The 22,570-nt window shown below is 38.9% G+C and overlaps 1 protein-coding gene across 5 annotated transcripts in view; it reads left to right on the plus strand.

The window, feature by feature from the left end:
- SPAG6 (sperm associated antigen 6) overlaps positions 1-22,570 on the plus strand; it is a 45,964-nt gene that overhangs the window by 11,446 nt on the left and 11,948 nt on the right. For 3 of the 5 annotated variants that reach the window (XM_055147181.1, XM_055147184.1, XM_055147180.1), the window contains exons 3-7: positions 412-578; positions 4,262-4,445; positions 8,141-8,346; positions 14,599-14,772; positions 16,041-16,193. In XM_055147181.1, coding sequence (XP_055003156.1) covers positions 412-578; positions 4,262-4,445; positions 8,141-8,346; positions 14,599-14,772; positions 16,041-16,193 — 884 coding nt within the window. The remainder of the gene's footprint in view (positions 1-411; positions 579-4,261; positions 4,446-8,140; positions 8,347-14,598; positions 14,773-16,040; positions 16,194-22,570) is intronic. The other 2 variants (XM_055147185.1, XM_055147182.1) reach the window with 2 other exon arrangements.

The raw sequence follows: 22,570 nt of genomic DNA on the forward strand, positions 1-22,570 counted from the left end.
TTTTTTAAAAAAAGATTTCATTGAGCAGATAACTTACAATGATTCCTAAAAGATTATATTTCCAAGAACTGAGGGAAACCTACCCTCTCTACCAACTCCACCATTATCCCCCAGCCATATGCAAAGTGTTATGCCATATGCTTTATGACAGACTTGTCAGGTCACATAGCTAATTGTGGATTCAAACTCTTAATATAATTAAAAAGTCTTATTTTTAAGATATTCTGCTTCTTTGATAGTTACAATAATAAAGTATGATTTAACGTCTTGGTGATAAGCTTCTAAATATCTCATTCATTATCAGAGAATAATTTTTGTGTGTTTCCTAGACTGTGCCCTTCATTTGCGTATCACTGTTTATACTGAATTATGAATTTGTTTTTTAAAAATATTCTGTTTTTTTAAAATTAGGTGTGGTCTCTTTGTTGAGGCCTCTTCTTCTGGATGTGGTCCCAACAATTCAGCAGACGGCTGCTTTGGCTCTTGGGAGACTGGCAAATTATAATGATGATCTTGCAGAAGCAATTGTGAAAGGCGACATTCTTCCACAGCTTGTTTATTCAATGGCAGAACAGAATGTAAGAGTTGTTAATAATATATGTGTTTAGTTTTGTAGTTAATAAAATCTTTTAGTTTAGGTACAGTTGCAAACTTAGAAGTATTGGAACTATTAGAATGTTTTTACAACTTTCCGCTTTGAATTGCACATATATTTTTAGAGGATTTTACTTTGGCATATATATGCAACTATTCTCCATGTTGAAGAAAAATATTTAAAATAAAACATTTTAAGGGAATTATACATAAAATATTGTTCCTGTGAAAGTGGAAGTATTTGATTTACAGGCTCAGTCTTAGAAAGATGTATGGATCCCTAGGCAAATAAATTACAAATAAGTGATAATACAGCAGGTACTAAGGCTCTGCACATAGGGAACAGTGAGTTTTATAGATACCACAGGGGTCGGCTCTCCCTTTCTCAAGGCCAGCTCGGAGCTTGCCCACAAGCACAAAGGTCCAGGTGGTCAGGGAGCTGTGCCAGGAAGAGCTCCAACAAGCATAAGTTTTACAAGCATGTAATTCCTTTGAAAGGTCATCTAAGAGTGCCCCAATTTTTCCCTCCTTGCTGGTTCTATTTGGAATTTCCTGGACAGTATCACCGGACGATGATTAAGGAATTTTCTGATTTACGATTTAAAATCTTCATTCTATTTATAGTTATATATGTATATCTATATAATCTGATATTAGTAACTATGCACTGTAGCACTGTCATCCTGTTGTTCATCGATTTGCCAAGTGGGCACCAATAACGTCTCCATTGTGAGACTTGTTGTTACAGTTTTTGACATATTGAATACGCCACAGGTAGCTTGCCAGGCTCTGCTGTGCAGGCGGGATACTCTTGGTAGCTTGTTGCACTCTCTGAGAGGGATGGAGGAATTGAATCTGGGTCGGCCGCGTGCAACGCAAACGCCCTGCCCGCTGTGCTATCGATCCTATAAAAAATGTACCTGCTATATGCTACATGGATGAATCTTGAAGGTGATATAGTAGAAATAAGCCAAACAAAATGGTACATATTGTATGATTCCATTTATATGAAATATCCAGAGTATGTAAACTCAGAGAGACAAGCAGCACCTCTGTGGTTGTCAGAGGCTAGAAGAAAGAGGAATGAAGAGAGGCTATTCAGCAGTATGGATCTTGTTGGGGTGATGGAAAACTCTGGGACTAGATGCATGATAGTCATACCACCTTGTGAATGTACAACATCACTAAATGCTACTAACTATACAATATAAAGTGATCAAAATAAACCCGAGGAGACAGCTCAAAGGGTTAGAGTATGACATGAATGTTTGAGGTCCTTGAGTTCAATTCCTGGTACCACATGCCTACGATCAAGCCTAAATACTGACTTGTCAGATGTGAATCACCAGACAGGGATTAGCCCCCCTGTTCCCTGCACCGCTGGGGAAAACCTTGTAAAAAATAGGGACCAGAGTAATAGTTCAGCAAGTACTGAGGCTCTGTGCTTTGGGACACTCCTGTTTGGGTGCACAGATTGAACTTGGGTCGTCTGCATGCAAGGTACATACCCTACCCTCTCCATATACACATATTCTCCAATTGCTCTGGCCATCAGATCACCTTTAATAGTAATTGTAAAGCTTAAAGACTGAGGGAAAGTAAATGAGAAACATTTCTCAGTATACAGAATTGGGTTGCACATGCTGACATTCTGTGTTAAACAAATATCTTTCTGTGTAATATAGACATCTAAATCTGAATTTGCAGGAATTATGTGTTTGTAGGAAACTTTTATATTCTAGTTTTGGAGCTTAACAAGTTTATTGGGAAATAAAGGAGAAAGGAAAGGTAAGATGACATGCTAAAGGAAGACCACAGACTTCTCCAGAGTGGAAATAGATATGCCATTAAGGAGATGCTCAGGCAACAAGCCCCCAGCAGCAACACATCAGCACAGGCAGCACATACGTGCCTTTATTTTATACAATTTTCAAAGGCACATTTCAGAGTAAAACATTTTAAATGTAATGTAACAATTGTGTTTTAGTCGTTGTGATAAAAGCAATGCTGCAGATTTTAAAATCATAATTATTTTGTATAGTGGTTTTTACCTTTCTTTGGTAAAAACCAGCAGGTTCTGCTGGTGATGCTTGCTGGTGTCACCACCCCTGAGGGTACTGGATGGGTTGGGGCAGCATAAATTGCTGGAATAAAATCAGGGATCCAGTTAGGGTGTTTATCTTGCAGACATCTGACTTGAGTTTGATCACCAGCATCCCAAATAATCCCCTTAGCACCGCCAGGGGTAATTCCTGAGTGCAGAGCCATAGTAACCCCTGAATGTCCATATGGTGTGACCTGAAAACAAATAAACAACAATAAAAACTCTTGGGGTGCCCTAGAACAGAGACTGCTTAAAGAAACTTTGGCACATCTACACAATGGAATACTATGCAGCTGTTAGGAGAGATTAAATCATGAAATTTGCTTATAAATGGATAGACATGGAGAGTATCATGCTAAGTGAAATGAGTCAGAAAGAGAGGAACAGACATAGAAGGACAGCACTCATTTGTGGTGTATAGAAGAACATCACATGAGACTGACACCCAAGGACATTATATACAAGGGCCAGGAGGATTGTCCCATAGCTGGAAGCCTGCTTCATGAGTGGAGGGGAGAAGGCAAATGGAATAGAGAAAGGATCACTAAGAAAATGATGGCTGGAGGAACCAGTTGGGATGGGAAATGCATGCCAAAAGTAGATAATGGGCCAAACATGATGACTTCTCAGTGTCTGTGTTGCAAGCCATAATGCCCAAAAGTAGAGAGAGAGTATGGGGAATATTGTCTGCCGTAGAGGCAGGGGGAGGGTGGGAAAGGTGGGGTATACCTGGGATATTGGTGGTGGGGAATGTGCACCTGGTGAAGTGATGGGTGTTTGATCATTGTGAGATTGTAACCCAAACATGAAAGCTTGTAACTATCTCACAGTGATTCAATAAAGTTTAAAAAAAAAGACATTTCTGTTGAGGTTAATAATACAAGGGCTTAATGGCTCCAGGTTTAAATATAACAATCTTCACATACTTTCCTCTAAGGAAATTTTTGGCCATCATTTTTAGTGGATTATTCATAACAAGTAATACAAAATAAATTATTTAGGTCCTGCTTTGGGGGCAGGGTTTGGGGGATGAGGTGGAAATATTCAAAACATAGTGGTGGATAGGTGTGATGGTGGTGGGATTTAGGTTGGAATATTAAATGTAACAAATGATTGTGAGCAACTTTATGAAAATAAAATTAAAAAAAAAACTCTTGGGGTTTCACAAGCAAGTTATACACTTTACCACTTGAATCATATGTCCCTGGTTTCATCTATGTTACATAAGAGCTATTGAACATGTTTTTTAAATTATATTTTTATTTTATTTATTTTTGCTTTGGGGGTCGTACCCAGTAATGCTCAGGGGATACTCCTGGCTCTGCGCTCAGGAATTATTCCTGGTGGTGCTTGGAGGTCCATGAGGGATGCCAAGGATCAAATCCGGGTCAGCTGCTTGCAAGGCAAGTGCCTTCCCCGCTATACTAACACTCCGCCCTCAAATGTGTTTTTAAAGCTGTTAAACATTTATATTCCTGTTATTTTTATATTGGCTTTGCCAATTTTTAATTATGTTGTGAGTGCTCGAGTCACTTTAAGTTTTGTCTGTTTTCATCGTTGTAGCGTTTTTATAAGAAAGCATCTGCCTTTGTGCTCCGAGCAGTTGGCAAGCATTCTCCTCAGCTAGCTCAGGCCGTCGTTGACTGTGGAGCTCTGGATACATTAGTGATCTGCTTGGAAGATTTTGACCCTGGAGTCAAGGAGGCCGTCGCTGGGGCACTTAAAAATATTGCCAGGCATAATGCAGGTAACGTATCAGACTTGTTTATTCGATTATAAAGTTTGGATTAGGTAAATCTGCTTTCTCTTAGTGACCAGAGATGGGACGATTAATGAATTTTATATACCTTATGGTGGGTAAGTTTTGAATGGTGGCCTCCTCCTTGGGACCACATATTCAAAAAACTCTGTCTGTGTCTGTCTTCATCTCAGAACCTTACCTCCCAACCAGGCGCACTGGAGGGAAATGGAAAGCACTGCCCCTACCTCTCCTCTGGCCACTGGGATGACCCATGCCATGACCCACCCCTAGCCCTTCTACGGGTAATCTCCACATTGGTGGAGGAAAATTGACACTGGTGATGGTATTAGTGTTGGGAAATTACATGTAAGGGTTATATACATTATTTTATATTTTCCCGTTCCTTCTGGTTGGAGCAAGGGCAAAAGCAATCAACTGTTTACCTTCTGTCTTATTGCTCTTCAGGAAGTTGCAGTTAGTTCTAAAGGTCCTTGTCATGAATCTGTTACATGGCGAGGTTCATAATCCAGTCTACTGCTGCAGTTTCTTTATAACGTTTTATTTTGGGAGGACTTTATTTGAGGGAGAGGGGTGCACCCCAAGCATTGGTTAGGGGTTACTCCTGACTCACAGCCAGGAATCACTCCTGGCGGTGTCAGGGGACCATCTGGGATGCTGGGGATCAAATCCAGGTCCACCTCATGCAAGGCAAACCCCCTACCTGCTGTACTATGATTTGGATCCCGAAAACGTGTTTTTGTGTGTGTGTGTGTGTGTGTGTGATTCATTTTCCTCTTATCTACTTCTGGTTCTCAAGATTATATATTAACTTCCTGTTATATTTTATACTAGAGGGGCTGAAGCCATAGCACAGCGGGTAGGGCGTTTGCCTTGCACGCAGCCGATCCGGGTTTGATTCCCAGCATCCCATATGGTCCCCTGAGCACCTCCAGGAGTAATTCCTGAGTGCAAAGCCAGGAGTAACCCTGAGCATCGCCAGATATGACCCAAAAAGCAAAAACAAAAACCAAAACTATATTTTACACTAGATTTAAAAAATGAAAATGTTTGCAATACAATACAGCATTTTGGCACATGATAACCTTTCATTAATACTTGTTTAAAGACAGAATGAATAAATACTTTATATAATACAGGTACTCCTAAGGTAAATCATAATGAATGAAAACAAACAGTGAATACCAAATTATATTTTCCTGAAAATGTGATGTTACCCTAAGGTAAATGCTTATTTCTCAAATTAAAAATGATTTTTAAATTTAAAATTTAAAATTTTTTATTTAAAATTTTTAATTTAAAATTTTTAATCAAATTAAAAATTATTTTTAAATTTAAAATTTTTAATGTTTTTAATGTTTATTTTAATGTTTATTTTTTGATGTTTTTTAATGTTTGATGTTTATTTATTTTAATGTTTTTTAATTTTTTTTAAATTGAATCACCATGTGGGAAGTTACATAGTTCTCAGGGTTATGTCAGTTATACAATACTCAAACACCCTTCCCTTCACCCGTGCCCATATTCCATCACCAACCACTCCAGTATACCTCCCACCTCCCGCCCCCTTCCACCCCCCCAGTCCCCCTCCCTTATAAGTGATGTTTCATTTTGTTTACTCTTTATCTTGATTACATTCCATGTTTCAACTCATAACTCACTATTGTTGCTGGGCAAGAAAAAGGCAGTCCTTCTGCCAAGGAAGCATTTGATAGTTTTCCATTGCTGAGAATGTAGAGATATTAAGTCCCGCTGTTTGTTACATAACTTTTCTTCATTTTTTTTCCCCCTCCTTCCCGTGCCACCAAGTTCATGCCTGCTTAGTAATCTTAATAGTATGATTGACGCCACGCTGCCTGACAGAGGGAGAAGAAACCTAGAAAGATGGTTATTTCCCGTCCTCAGCCGGTGTGGGGCTATAGCTTAGTTGATAGTCTAGCAGCATGTCTGCAAGCAGTTTCTGGAACCAATAGTAGTGCGCTGGTATCGGCCCCGGCTCCACCAGCATCCCGCTGTTCCATGTACATAATTTCTTTTTTTTTCCTTATATCCTGTTCCCATGCCACCAGGTTTGTGTCTGCTTAATGGACATCATAATATAGTTAACGCCACGCCACATTTCTTCCCGAGAAAGAAATATTTCTTCCCCTCAGCCGGCATGGGGTTATAGCTTAGTTCAGTCTAGAGAGATGGCTACCACTATGATTGCCTTCAATATTTCAACAAAAGACTTACTATTCTTGTTAGGATTATCCCCCCAAAGTCCAACCCATTCCAAAGGAACCATTTCATATTGCTGATGATTAGATGACGTTAGGTCGCGAGGCCGCTACCGCGGTTTTGGGTTTCTGTATAAAGTTCAGGGAAAATTCTGCCTGAAATTCTATCACTACAATCTTTTACCCTTTTATGGTGCTCATAAGATGGGAAAATCTAGAGAAATACTGAGCCCCCGCAGGGGCAGCCTGGCGGAAACGCTCAGTTCACATACTGGAAGATTTTCAGTGGGCTGCTGGTGTCCAAAGTAGCTCTTTTGGCCTCCTCGGTCATGCTGGAGCGGCGGCAGCGGCGAGTGGGTAATGTTTATTTTTTAATGTTAATTTAAAGTGGTTAAGATAAACTCATTCATTCTTTCATGTAGCACTGTAGCACTGTCATCCCGTTGTTCATCGATTTGCTCAAGCGAGCACTAGTAATGTCTCCATTGTGAGACTTCTTGTTACTGTTTTTGCATATTGAATATGCCATGGGTAGCTTGCCAGGCTCTGCAGTGTAGGCGGGATACTCTCGGTAGCTTGCCAGGCTCTCTGAGAGGGAAGGAGGAATTGAATCTGGGTCGGCCTTGTGCAAGGTAAACGCCCTACCCGCTGTGCTATCACTCCAGTCTACTAACTTTTATACTTACAATGTATGTTGTCTGTTATAAATATTGACTGTGAAACTTTGTATGTGAAATAAAATTACCTTTTAATTTTGTATAATGTTCTTTATGATCTTGTAATAGATCTGTAAGGTGAAAAATAATATAGAATTAATTTGCCCAATATTTGTGTTTAGGTTTACTCGGGTAAATAACACAAAGTAGGGGCTGGAGCAATAGCACAGTTGGTAGGGTGTTTGCCTTGCACGCAGGAACCGACCCGGGTTCGATTCCCAGCATCTCATATGCTCAGCATCCCTGAGCACCACCAGGAGTAATTCCTAGGCATTGTCAAGTATGACCCAAAAAGAAAAAAAAGCATTAATTAATGTTAATTAATTAATTCATTCAAATTTAATTAATTAATTGATTGATTCACATTTAATTAATTAATTAATTCGAGTTTAAATTTTAGAACTTGAATTTTTTCTGTGATGATAAAACCATGCATAAAAGGCTTACCCATTGAGAAGAGAATAATTATCAAATTTAAGTAGTTAACATCTGCTGTTTTAATCTCTTTTTTAAAAAGTAAGGAACAAGCCATTCAAGCCTAATCTAGCTCAAATATGTTCCTGGAAATGAAGGTCCATCTATGACCTTCATCTACTGACTTTCCCAGCCGCCTGGGATTATGAAACTGCCTGGTTTATGAGACTGGGAAGGCTGATCTGAAATGCAGTTGGATCTGGATCTGGCAGGGTGAAAAATGGCTTGCACAAGGGTCACCATATGCACTTAATTACTTTTCTTGGACACACAGAACTGTCACAAGCTGTGGTGGATGCAGGAGCTGTCCCTCTTCTAGTACTCTGTATTCAGGAGCCAGAAATTGCTTTGAAAGGGGCTGCTGCTTCAGCCCTCAGTGAAATTGCAAAACATTCTCCGGAATTGGCACAGACAGTAGTGGATGCAGGCGCTATTGCTCATTTAGCCCAGATGATCCTGAATCCTGATGCTAACTTGAAGGTATTTAAAGATAAAATTAAACAAATTAACCAGACTTCTAATATAAGAAAATGGAAATGTGTACAGATTATTAATACACATTTTAAAATGTTATTAAATTACTTCCGCAAATATATTGTTTTAGTATGTATTTGGTCCTTTTATAAGTGAAAATTATGCTATAAGCATTAGACAATGGCATGATTGATAAAAAGTATTTTAGTATTGAAAATTAGAAGTAGCATCAATATTAGCATGAATCTCAGGAATGGAAAACAATGAGGTTTTCTGGAAGCTTTCCCCTACTATAATATGTAAATTTTCTTTGAAAATTGCCATGTTTAAATTAGTCTTTCTTAATAGCTTTCTAAAATGTAATTTTTGTAGTGTCATTAATAGTATTATAAATTACAGTACCTCAGTGAAAATAGGATAAAGTCACTGCTAACACTTGTTTTTTAGTGGTTATAATCTATGAATTTAAAATTTTTTAATTAATTTTTTAATTAGTGAGTCACAGTGAGGGTACAGTTACACATTATCGTGCTTGTTTTTCCCTCATGCAATGTTCAAGAGCCCATACCTCCACCAGTGTCCATTCTCCACCACCTATGAACCCAGTATCCCTCCCACCCCCCAATCCCATCCCCCCCACCCCACCCCACCTCTGTGGCAGGGCATTCCAGTTTGTTCTCTCTCTCTCTCTCTCTCTCTCTCCTTTTGGGTGTTGTGGTTTGCAGTAGGGGTATTAAGTGGCCATCATGTTCAGTCTCTAGTCTACATTCAGCACGCATCTCCCTCCCCGCGCAGGATTTCCAATCACATTTTACTTGGTGTTCCCTTGTCTATCTGGGATGACTTTCCCCCAGCGTGTGAGGCCAGCCTCCAAGCTATGGAGCCAACCTCCTGGTATTATATACTAATATTCTTGGGTATTAGTCTCCGACTCTGTTATTTTATATGCCACAGATGAGTGCAATCATTCTATGTCTGTCCCTCTCTTTCTGGCTCATTTCGCTTAGCATGATATTTTCCATGCTGATCCACTTACACACAAAGTTCATGACTTCATCTTTTCTAACAGCTGCATAGTATTCCATTGTATAGATGTACCAAAGTTTCTTCAACCAGTCATCTGTTCTAGGGCACTTGGGTTTTTTCCAGATTCTGGCTAATGTAAATAGTGCTGAGATGAACATATAAGTGCAGATGTCATTTCGACTATACTTTTTTGCTTCTCTGGGATATATTCCCAGCAGTGGTATTGCTGGGTCAAATGGGAGCTCAATATCTAATTTTTTGAGAATCGTCCATATTGTTTTCCAAAAGGGCTGAACCAGTCGGCATTCCCACCAGCAGTGTAGAAGGGTCCCTTTCTCCCCACATCCTCTCCAACAGTGGTTGCTTTTGTTCTTTTGGATGTGTGCTAGTCTCTGTGGTGTGAGGTGGTATCTCATGGTTGTTTTGATCTGCATTTCCCTGATGACCAGCTATGTAGAGCACTTTTTCATGTGCCTTTTGGCCATTCGTATCTCTTCCTTGGGAATGTTTCTGTTCATTTCTTCGGCCCATTTTCTGATGGGGTTGGATGTTTTCTTCTTGTAGAGTTCAACCAGTGCTTTATATACCATTGATATTAACCCCTTATCTGATGGGTATTCTGTAAATATCCTTTCCCATTCTGTAGATAGTCTTTGTATTCTGGTCACTGTATCTTTTGCGGTGCAGAAGCTTTTTAGTTTAATGTAGTCCCATTTGTTGAACTCTGTTTCTACTAGATTGCTTAGTTCCGTGTCATCTTTGAAGATACCTTTATCTTCAATATCGTGGAGGGGTTTGCCGACCTTGTCTTCAATGTACCTTATGGTTTGTGGTCTGATGTTGAAGTCTTTAATCCATTTTGATCTGACTTGTGCATGGTGTCAGGTCGAGGTCTAAGCCCATTCTTTTGCATGTGGTTGTCCAGTTGTGCCAGCACCACTTGTTGAAGAGGCTTTCCTTGCTCCACTTCACATCTCTTGCCCCCTTATCAAAGATTAGATGATCATACATTTGGGGTTGTGTGTAGGGATATTCCACCCTGTTCCATTGGTCTGTGGCTCTGCCTTTGTTCCAGTACCATGCTGTTTTAATTGTTACCGCTTTGTAGTAAAGTTTAAGATTGGCGAGGGTGATGCCTCCCATCATCTTTTCCCCAAGAATTGTTTTAGCTGTCCGTGGGCGTTTATTGTTCCATATGAATTTCAGGATTGCTTGACCCATTTATTTGAAGAATGTCATGGGTATCCTTATAGGGATTGCGTTGAATCTGTATAATGCTTTGGGGAGTATTGCCATTTTGACAATGTTGATTCTCCCTATCCATGAGCAGGGGATATGTTTCCATTTCCTCATGTCCTCTTTTATTTCATGGAGTAGCATTTTATAGTTTTCTTTGTAGAGGTCCTTTACTTCTTTAGTTAAGCTGATTCCGAGGTATGTGATTTTCTGGGGCACGATTGTGAACAGGATTGCTTTTTTCATGTCCCTTTCCTCTGCCTCATTGTTTGTGTATAGGAAGGCCATGGATTTTTGGGTATTGATTTTATAGCCTGTGACTTTACTGTACAGGTCAATTGTTTCTAAGAGTTTCTTAGTAGAGCTTTTAGGCTTCTCTAGATATAGTATCATATCGTCTGCGAATAGTGAGAGTTTGATTTCTTACTTTCCTATCTGAATGCCCTTTATATCTTTTTCATTTCTAATGGCTATTGCTAGTACTTCCAGTACTATATTGAAGAGAAGTGGTGAGAGTGGGCATCCTGTGTCTTGTCCCCGATCTTAGAGGAAAGGCCCTTAATTTTTCCCCATTGATGATAATGCTTGACATAGATTTGTGGTAGATGGCTTTGACTATCTTGAGGAAAGTCCCTTCTATACCCATTTTGGCAAGAGTTTTCATCATAAACGGGTGCTGTATCTTGTCAAATGCTTTCCCTGTATCTATTGATATGATCATATGGTTTTTATCTTTACTTTTATTGATATGATGGATTATGTTGATTGATTTCCGAATGTTAAACCATCCTTACATCGCTGGGATGAATCCCACTTGGTCATGGTGTATGATCTTTTTGATGAGTTGTTGGATTCAATTTGCTAGTATTTTATTGAGGATCTTCACATCGGTGTTCATCAGGGATATTGGTCTATAGTTCTCTTTGTTAGTGGTGTCTTTGTTTGCTTTTGGTATTAGGGATATATGTGCCTCATACAAACTGTTCAGGAGGGCTCCTGTCTTTTAATTTCCTGGAAAAGCTTGAGGAGAACTGGCAACAATCTTCTTTGAATGTTTGGAAGAATTTGCCAGTGAATCTGTCTGGACCTGGGCTTTTGTTTCGGGGGAGACTTTTGATTACAGTTTCGATTTCCTTGATATTTATGGGCCTATTCAGGTCTTCCAAGACTTCTTGGTAGCAATCAAGGAATTCGTCCATTTCTTTTAGGTTCTCTTGTTTTGTGGCATACAGACTTTCAAAGTAGTCTCTGATGATCTTTTGAATCTCCTTGGTTTCTGTTCTGATGTCCCCATTTTCATTTCTGATTTGGTTTATTAGGGTTCTCCTTCTTTGTGAGTCTGCTAGCGGTGTATCAATCTTATTTATTTTCTCAAAGAACCAGCTCTTCATTTCATTGATCTTTCGTATTGTTTTCAGGTTTCCATATCATTAATTTCTGCTCTAATTTTTATTATTTCTTTTCTTCAATTTGGTTTGGGTTCCTTTTGCTTGTCCTCTTCTAAGATCTTGAGCTGCGAAGTCAAGCTATCTATATAGGCCCTTTTTTCCTTCCTGAGGAAAGCTTGCAGAGCTATAAATTTTCCCCTTAACACAGCTTTAGCTGCATCCCATAGGTTCTGGTAGCTTGTGTCTTCATTCTCATTTGTCTCCAGGTATTTTTTTATTTCTTCCTTGATGTCCTTCGTGACCCACTCATTGTTCAACAGTGAGTTGTTTAATTTCCAGGTGTTTGATTTGGTTCTCCGCATCTGTGGATGGAAAAACTTCCATCTTCAGCACATCATGGTCTGAAAAGATAGTTGATACTGTTCCTATATTCCCAATTCTATTAAGGTATAATTTGTGACCCAGAATGTGGTCTATTTTGGACAATGTTCCGTGTGTGCTGGGAAAGAATTGTGTATTCTTTCTTTTTGGGGTGTATAGCCCTGTATAGGTGTATTAGCCCTGTCTCCTCCATTTCTTCCTTCATAGCCATTGTTTACTTGCTGAGTGTTGTTCTTGTCGATCTATCCAGAGGTGATAGGGCAGTGTTGAAGTCTCCAACTACTATCGTGGTGCTAGTTAAGACCCCCTTAAATTCTGTTAGGAGTTCTTTTAAGTATTTAGCTGGTCGTTCATTAGGTACATATATGTTTGAGTGTGATTTCTTCCTGTTGTACATATCTCTTGATGAATAGAAAATGACCTTCGCTGTCCCTTCTGATCTTTTTCAGCCTGTAATCTATGTTGTCAGATACTAGTATGGCCACCTCAGCTTTTTTGAGGGAGTTGTTTGCTTGCAGGATTGTTTTCTATCCTTTGATTTTGAGTCTGTGTTTGTTCTGACTATTCAGATGTGTTTCTTGTACGCAGCAGAAAGTTGGGTTTAGTTTCCAAATCCATTTTGCCACTCTGTGCCTCTTGATTGGTGCATTTAGGCAGTTAACATTAAGAGAAATTATTGTCATGGGATTTTGTGCCATCTTTCTGTAGGGCTTGTTATTCTTGTAGGTTTTTTCCTTGTCTTATAGTAGCCGGTCTTGAGTCTATGAAGTTCCTGAGCTGTTGCTTCTCCGTGAAATAGTGTATGGTTCCTTCAAGTTTAAATGAGAGTTTAGCCGGCTAAACTATTCTTGGTGAGGCATTCATTTCATTAAGTTTTTTCACTATATTCCACCATTGTCTTCGGGCTTGGAAGGTTTCTTCTGATAGGTCTGCTGTGAATCTAAGGGGTGGTCCTTTGTATGTGATTTCCATCTTTGATCTTGCTGCTTGCAGTATTGTGTCTCTATCCACAGCATCTATAATTCTGACTATGATATGCCTTGGGGATTTTTTGTTTGGGTCCCTTTTAGCTGGCACCCTTCGGACTCCCTTGGATCTGGCTGCCTGCATTCTCTAGCTCTGGGAATTTCTTAGCAATGATGTGTTTAATTGTGTTTTTTTCATTGGGATTGGTTCCCTGTGCTTCTGGTACTCCAATGATTCTTATGTTGTTTCTCTTGAGGTCATCCCATAGGACTCTAATTCGTTCTAGAGCCATTTTGAGTTATTTTGCCATTATTTGTTGTTGCCTATTTGCTTTCTGAAGCTCGTCTTCAAGCTCACTGATTCTCTCTTCGGCTGTAGCCATTCTACTATTGAGGGCTCCTACCGAGTTTTTTTATTTCATCTACCGATTCTTTTAATTGTATCGCTTCTGTTCGTAGCTTTGAAATTTATGCTCTCATTTCTTCCTGGATTATCTTGGTGGACCGTTCCAATGCTGCATCTATATCCTCCCTTAATTTATTGGATGTTCGTTCCATAGTTGTTTTGAGTTCGTCAACCATCTTCACAAATTCCTCTCTGAATTCTTTATCTGAAAAGAGGTTGTATTTCTGGGAAGTCTCTGTTGAGGTTTTTGAGATCCTCTTTTCCATCTGTCCTTGTGGTGGGAATTTTCGATATTTCTTCATGTTATTATGGGCTTTACTGTTAGGCGCTCTTCCTTAGCTTGAGAGGGGCCTCAATTGAAGACGTGGGGCTATGATCTTTTTACAAAGGACTTTTTGTGCAGCTTAATGTGTTCACTGACAGTTTTTGTGAAATTAGGATAGGATAGGCTAGTTGACTATTAACATATAGTGACTAAGATGACCAGGGTATTCTTCAGACTGCGGGCGGGGGGTGATCGGAGAGCTCCTCCACCTGAATTTTAAAAATTTTTAACTAAGCAATGGAAATTTCTTAAAAATTATATTATCATGCCAAAAATAAGATGTCAGTACTGCTTGGTCATTTTTATATAAATATTGTATATTTAAGAAATAAATTTAAATAATTCAAAGTTATATTATTAATGATTAAAAACAGAAGTACTCCAAAGGTCATATTCTTTGACCATCCAAAATCATTAGAGATTGAAACAGTTAATACAAGGTATTTACAACTTAAATACATTTAAGAGATTACATCTGAACTCTGCAGTGGACTCCACATGTTTTGCTTTATTTTGGTCTTTGCTTTACAGCATCAAGTTCTTTCAGCACTCAGTCAGATTGCAAAACATTCTGTGGATCTTGCAGAAATGGTGGTAGAAGCAGAGATTTTTCCTGTTGTACTCACCTGTCTGAAAGATGAAGATGAATTCGTGAAAAAAAATGCTTCCACTTTAATTAGAGAGATTGCAAAACATACACCTGAGGTAAAAAATAAATAAATAAAAGTCAAAGTTTTTAAATACATAATACATAGTGAGGTTTAGCTTACTGCAGTAAGGTCCACATCTCATGGCACTGGGGCCACTGTTGGTGGTCATCTGTATCTGACATTTTGATGCTTAACGCAGCAGTTCTAGGGGTCACCAGGGCCACTTAAAGGCCACCAGAGTCATCTCTGACAGTGTTCTAGAAGCCTTGCTGTAGCAGGGACCAAACTCAGGGCGTCATATATGTCAGGTATGTGCTCAACCACTCAAATTATTTCCCCATTCTTTAGTTTTAGTTTTTATCAATTTTTCCCTAAGGTTCAAGTGTTAGGCCTTATAATCTGGTGAGCTCAGCCTTGTTCATACGAGTACCAGTGATTCTTTGATATACAACTTTCTCCTCTACTCTGCAAACTGAATGTTTAGCAGTGTCCCCAACTTTTACACACAATCCTTGAGCCATAGCTATCAAAATTGTCTCGTGTATTTCCATATGTATCTCTGAGAGTAAAAGTACTCCCAGTTGAGACCCTCTCATAGCATCAATGGAAATTGAGTCTAAAACATTTTCTATATTGTAAAATAATAAAGGTACCTTTAAAACTTTAATGTTTTAGATCAATTTGGGGGTTGTAAACTATGGTAAACCTCTAGGGTAGGAGAAACCAACCATACTCAATATAATTATTTTTCATAGCTTCTGTTACCAAATCTGCTATGAATTCTAAGACTTGAAATCAATTGAAACTAAGGAAGCCTAGATGAATTTTGAAGTTTCATCTTTTCCTGTTTATATTTGGATTAATCAATTTCATTTTACTAAACATTAAAGGGCCATACATTATTTCACCTAACACCTTTATTGATTACAATATTTCAAGGTTAAAGTAATCATTATTTTGTTTTACTAATTATTAATTAGTTCAATGATTAATTATTTCATACTATATGATTGGATATTTCAGTAATTAGCTAGCTATGAACTAAACCTAGGACAAATGTCTAAGTGAGGAATTTTGACATTCATGATCATGGGTAGGGATAAATGTTGTCTTGCTGATGCCTGAAAAATTGAACCACAGGGTAAAATAGTGGATACGTTCATACATTTGAAATAGCATTATACTTGTATATTTATTCAATGTATTCATTTCAAACCTTACTCTATGTTTTTAAGTCTAACATACAAAGTTTGTCAAACTAAACATTGACAGGTCATCTTATGCTTTAAGGTCATGATAAACTAGAGCTCCCTTTTTTCTTAGCTTTCCCAGTTGATCGTTAACACTGGAGGAGTGGCTGCCATGATTGACTGCATCGGATCCTGCAAAGGAAACACACGGTTACCTGGGATCATGATGCTCGGTTATGTTGCAGCTCATTCTGAGAACCTGGCCATGGCAGTGATCATTTCTAAGGTTTGCGCTTGCATTGCATCATTTTCTTCTAGTTATTGCAGTGAGATTTTCCAAGACAGAAACAGATTAAACACTCCCATGGAGTATAAGAGACATCTGACTGAGTTAAGTAATTACCTGAAGAATATTTAAGCATTATCTTGATGTTTAGGAGTAAGTTTCCCAAAGCAATGTTTCAAGTAAGGCTTATTTTGCTTATAATTTTTAAGGTTTAATACGGATAAAATATCTGAGTTTTATTATCTAATTAAATAGCATATTTCTATCTTGAAGGATTGACTTTAGCAAATTTGCTATCATGTAAAGTATACCTCAGTTAAAAACAACTGCTATAGTATTTTGAGGGATTGTACAGCAGATTAGCTGCTTGCCTTGCACATGGCCAATCCAGCTTCAATCCCCAGTGACACATATGAACCCCTAAACTCTACCAGGAGGATCCCTGAGCATACAACCAGAAGTAAGCCCTGAGCACAGCAGGATATGGCCCCCTAATTTTTAATAAACTTACTATATGTGAGATTGCCTAATCAAAAACTTCAATACCTTAGAATAAATTCAAATAAATATTATAAAGGTCTGTACATATAAAATTAAAACTATAAGGTATCATTTAAAAAGAATGGCAGACATAAAAATGGTGGAAAATATTCTGTGCTCATTGACTGGAAGTATTAACATAATTAAACTTATATTACCTGAAATAATATGTTTTGAATGAAATGTTCATCAAAATCCAGTTATAATTCTTCACAGAAATAAAACAGAAAATTCATGAAATGTGTTTAATGTATTTGGAGCTACAAAAGACCTCAAATACCAAAAACATTCCTGAGGAGAAGGGAATAGGAATGGTGGTATCACATTCCATGATTTCAAGCTATGCTAACAAAGCTATGCTAATAAAACATGCATGGTATTAGAATTTAAAACACACAGTAATCAATGGAACAGAATAGACATCCCAGAAAAAAGGCATATGTATATGCACAACTGATTTATGACAATCAACTTACATGGAACAAGGAAAGTCTCATCAATAACTGTTGGGAAAACTAGGAAATTATCTGCAAAAGAATAAAACTAGATTAGATCTAACACAATACATACAAATTAATTCAAAACTAACTCATAATGGATTAAATATTTGTATGTAAGACCTGGAAGCATGAAATACATACACAAAGACTAATAGCAGAAATTGATGTAAATTTGGGGAGTTTTTTTCTTTGTTTGTTTTTGGGAGGCTATATTTATTTTTGGGCAATGTTGGGAATTGAACCCAGCCTGCACACATGCAAAGCACGTGTACTAACACTGAGCTACATCCCCAGGATTACTTGACATAACTTTTAGAAATGTTTGAGACTCAGCTCCAAAAGAAGAGAGGGGAAAAAAAAAGATAAATGAATTGGACTACTTTGAACTAAATTTTTTCTTCAGAAAAAGAAATTACTATCACTAAAACAATATCCTACTGAATGGAGATGCTTACTGCACAGTCTACTTCACCAAAGTGTCAATTTCCAAATGTACAAAGTACTCCTAAAAATCAACACTAAGAAAGCAAGCAACCCAGTGAAAATTGGGTGGTGAGTTAGAGTTTTGGTGAAAGGACGGATAGCACTGTCTTCCTTTGCTGTGTCTCAAAAGTTATGGGCTTTCTGGAAACTTGTCTACTCAAGTTAAGATAGCTCTTAACTAATGGTACTGACTGACACATTTTTGTTATTGTCATTGTTGTAAAACAGTAAGTCAGTGAATAAATATTGCCTGTTTCTTTTGGAATTGGTCTTCATAACTGAATTTAAGAGTGGAGGGGAAAAATACATCTTTCGGACATTGTTATTATAGCTATAAACATGAGATATGAGTTCCCTGGTACTAAGTTCAAAGAGATAATTACTAATCTCAAATTAGTTTGCAATTTATGCCTATACAGAATCTGGAGTTAACCCTTGATTTAGTTATTTAGTGATTTCTTGGGTATATATTTAATTACTTGTAGGGTAATGTTATAGGGGCCACTCCATGCCATGTCAGGACTCCCTCATGTAAAGCATAAGGTCCATTGATTTGAGCTGTCTCCTCAAAGATAGTTTATGCTATCTTTTCTTGGATGTATAAACTGTTATGAATTTGAGGCCCTTTAGTTCATTGTTTTGATGATTTAAGTAAAATTAAAACCCAATGCAAAGCCCATTCTGAGTAACAAAAGCAATCGTTTATGTTTGACAAAACTATGATTTAAAAGTTGACCAAATGAGCTCACACGTCCTGACCAGGTAACCATCGGGGAACGCCTCCCTGTGCTCCATGGCCCCGCGAGAAACTGCCCCCAAGTCGGCGTTCTGCCGGCTTGGGCTCTTCTGGACCCTCCCCCAACTTTGCCGACGCTGTCAGTCAACCCCAGCGCCGCCCCAGCTCACATGTCCTGACCAGGTAACCATCGGGAAACGCCTCCCTGCGCTCCACACACCTGCGAGAAACTGCGACCCCGCCAGGAAGATACTGGGGGCGTGGCCTGTATCTCAGTGGGCGTGATTTCAAAGTGGGTGTGGCCTCCCGTCGGCCGCAGTTATTATTTTTGACCTTAGCACAATAAGTATTGTCTATTTCTTTGAAAAGCACTTTAGTCATCTCAACCACTTATGCAAAAAACCCATTAGCTTAGTCTAACTTTATAAAACCTATCAGTGAATAAGGGAAGCTTAGCACAACCAGAGCCCCTCCTTCCCACAACAAGAGGGAACAGGAATAAATAACTACAAAGTTCCAACTCTACACTTCCGTAACAATATGAAGAAGCAGCAAAAATCCCCTCCACGAAGAGAGGGAGAAGAAAAGATTCCAGAAACATCAACAGGGGCTACTCACATCTATGACCTCTCAGATAAACAATTCAGAGAGGAAATCTGGAGGAGAGTCGACATACTCCAAGCAACCATGGAACAGACATCCAATAAGTTAAGGGAGGAGATGAATGAAGCACTGGAACGGTCTACCAAGAAAATGCAGGAAGAAATGAGAGCAGAAATTTCAAACCTACGAATGGAAGTCACACAAATAAAGGAATCAATAGATGAATTAAAAAATCTCAGTAGATGCCCTCAACAGCCGAAGACAAAATCAGCGACCTTCGGCGAAACCCTCCACGATATTGAAGATAAAGATATCTTCAAAGGTGACACGGAACTAAGCAATCTAGTAAAAACAGAGATAAACAAATGGGACTACATTAAACTAAAAAGCTTCTGCACCGCAAGAGATACAGTGACCAGAATACAAAGACTATCCACAGAATGGGAAAGGATATTTACACAATACCCATCAGATAAGGGGTTGATATCAATGGTATATAAAGCACTGGTTGAACTCTACAAGAAGAAAACATCCAACCCCATCAAAAAATGGGGCGAAGAAATGAACAGAAACTTTACCAAGGAAGAAATACGAATGGCCAAAAGGCACATGAAAAAGTGCTCTGCATCACTAATCATCAGAGAGATGCAGATCAAAACAACTTTGAGATACCACCTCACACCACAGAGACTAGCACACATCCAAAAGAACAAAAGCAACCGCTGTTGGAGAGGATGTGGGGAGAAAGGGACCCTTCTTCACTGCTGGTGGGAATGCCGACTGGTTCAGCCCTTCTGGAAAACAATTTGGACGACTCTCAAAAAATTAGATATTGAATTCCCATTTGACCCAGCAATACCACTGCTGGGAATATATCCCAGAGAGGCAAAAAAGTACAATCGAAACAACATCTGCACATGTATGTTCATCGCAGCACTGTTTACAATAGCCAGAATCTGGAAAAAACCCGAATGCCCCAGAACGGATGACTGGTTGAGGAAACTTTGGTACATCTATACAATGGAATACTATGCAGCTGTTAGAAAAAAGGAGGTCAAGAATTTTGTAGTCAAGTGGATGGGCATGAAAAGTTTCATGCTGAGTGAAATGAGTCAGAAAGAGAGAGACAGACATAGAAAGATTGCACTCATCTATGGTATATAGAATAACAGAGTGGGAGACTAACACCCAAGAACTGTAGAAATAAGTACCAGGAGGTTGACTCCATGGCTTCGAGGCTGGCCTCACGTTCCGGGGAAAGGTCAACTCAGAGAAGCGATCACCAACTACATTGTAGTCGAAGGCCATGTGGGGGAAGGGAGTTGCGGGCTGAATGAGGGCTAGAGACTGAGCACAGCGGCCACTCAACACCTTTATTGCAAACCACAACAGCTAATTAGAGAGAGAAAACAGAAGGGAATGCCTTGCCACAGTGGCAGGGTGGGGTGGGGGGGAGATGGGATTGGGGAGGGTGGGAGGGACACTGGGTTTACGGGTGGTGGAGAATGGGCACTGGTGAAGGGATGGGTTCCCAAACTTTGTATGAGGGAAGTATAAGCACAAAAGTGTATAAATCTGTAACTGTACCCTCACGGTGATTCTCTAATTAAAAATAAATAAATTAAAAAAAAAAATCAGCGACCTTGAAGATGAGCTGCAGAAAGCTTATAGACAGCAACAAATAATGGCGAAAGACCCGAAATGGCTATAGAGCGAATCAGAGCCCTGGGGGATGACTTCAAGAGGAACAACATAAGAATCATTGGAGTACCAGAACCACAGGGAAGTAACCCCAATGAAAAAAACACAGTCAAAGACATCATTGCTAAGAAATTCCCAGAGCTGGAGAAGGCAGGCATCCAGATACAAGGAGTCCGAAGAGTACCAGCAAAAAAAAAGAGAAACCCAAATAAAAAGACTCCAAGGCATATCATAGTCAGAATGACAGATGCTATGGATAGAGACACAATTCTGTAAGCAGCAAGGTCAAAGAAGGAAATCACATACAAAGGAGCACCCCTCAGATTTACAGCAGACATGTCAGAGGAAACCCTCCTAGCCCAAAGACAATTGTGGGACATAGTGAAAAAACTCAACGAAATGAGTGCCTCACCAAGAATACTTTATCTGGCTAAACTCTCACTCAAACTCGAAGGAACCATACACTATATTTCGGATAAACAACAGCTCAGGAACTTCATAGACTTAAAACCAAACTTGAAAGAAGGTCTAAAGGGGCAAGTAGGAGCCCAATAAGACAAGTAGGAGCCCCATAAGAACAACAAATCCCACAGAAAGATGACACAAAACACCATCACAATAATCTCTCTCAATGTCAGCGGCCTAAATGCACCTATCAAAAGACATAGAGTGGCAAAATGGATCCGGAAATTAAACCCAACATTCTGCTGCCTGCAAGAAACACACTTGAACAAACAGAGTAAACATAGACTCAAAGTCAAAGGATGGAAAACAATCCTGCAAGCAAACAACTCCCTTAAAAAAGCTGGAGTGGCCATCCTGGTATCCGACAACATAGATTTCAGGTTGAAAAAGATTAAAAGGGACAGCGAAGGTCATTTTCTATTTATCAAGGGATATGTACAACAGGAAGAAATCACACTCTTAAACGTATACATTCCTAATGAACAACCGGCTAAATATTTAAAACAACTCCTAACAGATTTCAAAGAAGACATCACTAACAGCACAATAGTAGTTGGAGACTTCAATACAGCCTTATCGCCCCTACATACATTGACAAGAACAAAACTCAACAAGGAAACACTGACAATGAAAGAAGAAATTGAAGAGAGAGGCCTAATTGACCTATACAGGGCTTTACATCCCAAAAAGAAAGAATACACATTCTTTTCCAGTGCACACGGAACATTTTCTAAAATAGACCATGTACTGGGCCCCAGAACATACCTCAAAAGAATCGGAAAAATAGAAATTGTATCAACCATCTTTTCAGACCACGATGCGCTGAAGATAGAAGCTAACCAATCACAAATATGGAAAATCAAATCAAACACCTGGAAATTAAACAATTCAATGTTGAACAATGAGTGGGTCAGGAAGGAAATCAAGGAAGAAATAAAAAGATACTTAGAAACAAATGAGAATGAAGACACTAGCTACCAAAACCTATGGGACGCAGCTAAAGCCGTGGAAAGGGGAAAATTTATAGCTCTCCAAGCATTCCTCAGGAAGGAAGAAAGGGCCCACATAGATAGCTTGACTTCACGACTCAAGACCTTAGGAAAGGACCAGAAAAAGGAACCCAAACCATACCGAAGAAAAGAAATAATAAAAATTAGAGCAGAAATTAAAGACATCGAAACCAAAAAAAAAAAAAACAATCCGAAAGATCAATGAAACAAAGACTTGGTTCTTCAAGAAAATAAATAAGATTGATAAGCCGCTAGCAAGACTCACAAAGAAAGAAAGAGACAGAACCCTAATAAATCAAATCAGAAATGAAAAGGGGGACATCATAACAGAAACCAGTG

This window comes from Sorex araneus, chromosome 9 (genome assembly GCF_027595985.1).
Source record: "Sorex araneus isolate mSorAra2 chromosome 9, mSorAra2.pri, whole genome shotgun sequence".
NCBI classification, from domain to species: Eukaryota; Metazoa; Chordata; class Mammalia; order Eulipotyphla; family Soricidae; genus Sorex; species Sorex araneus.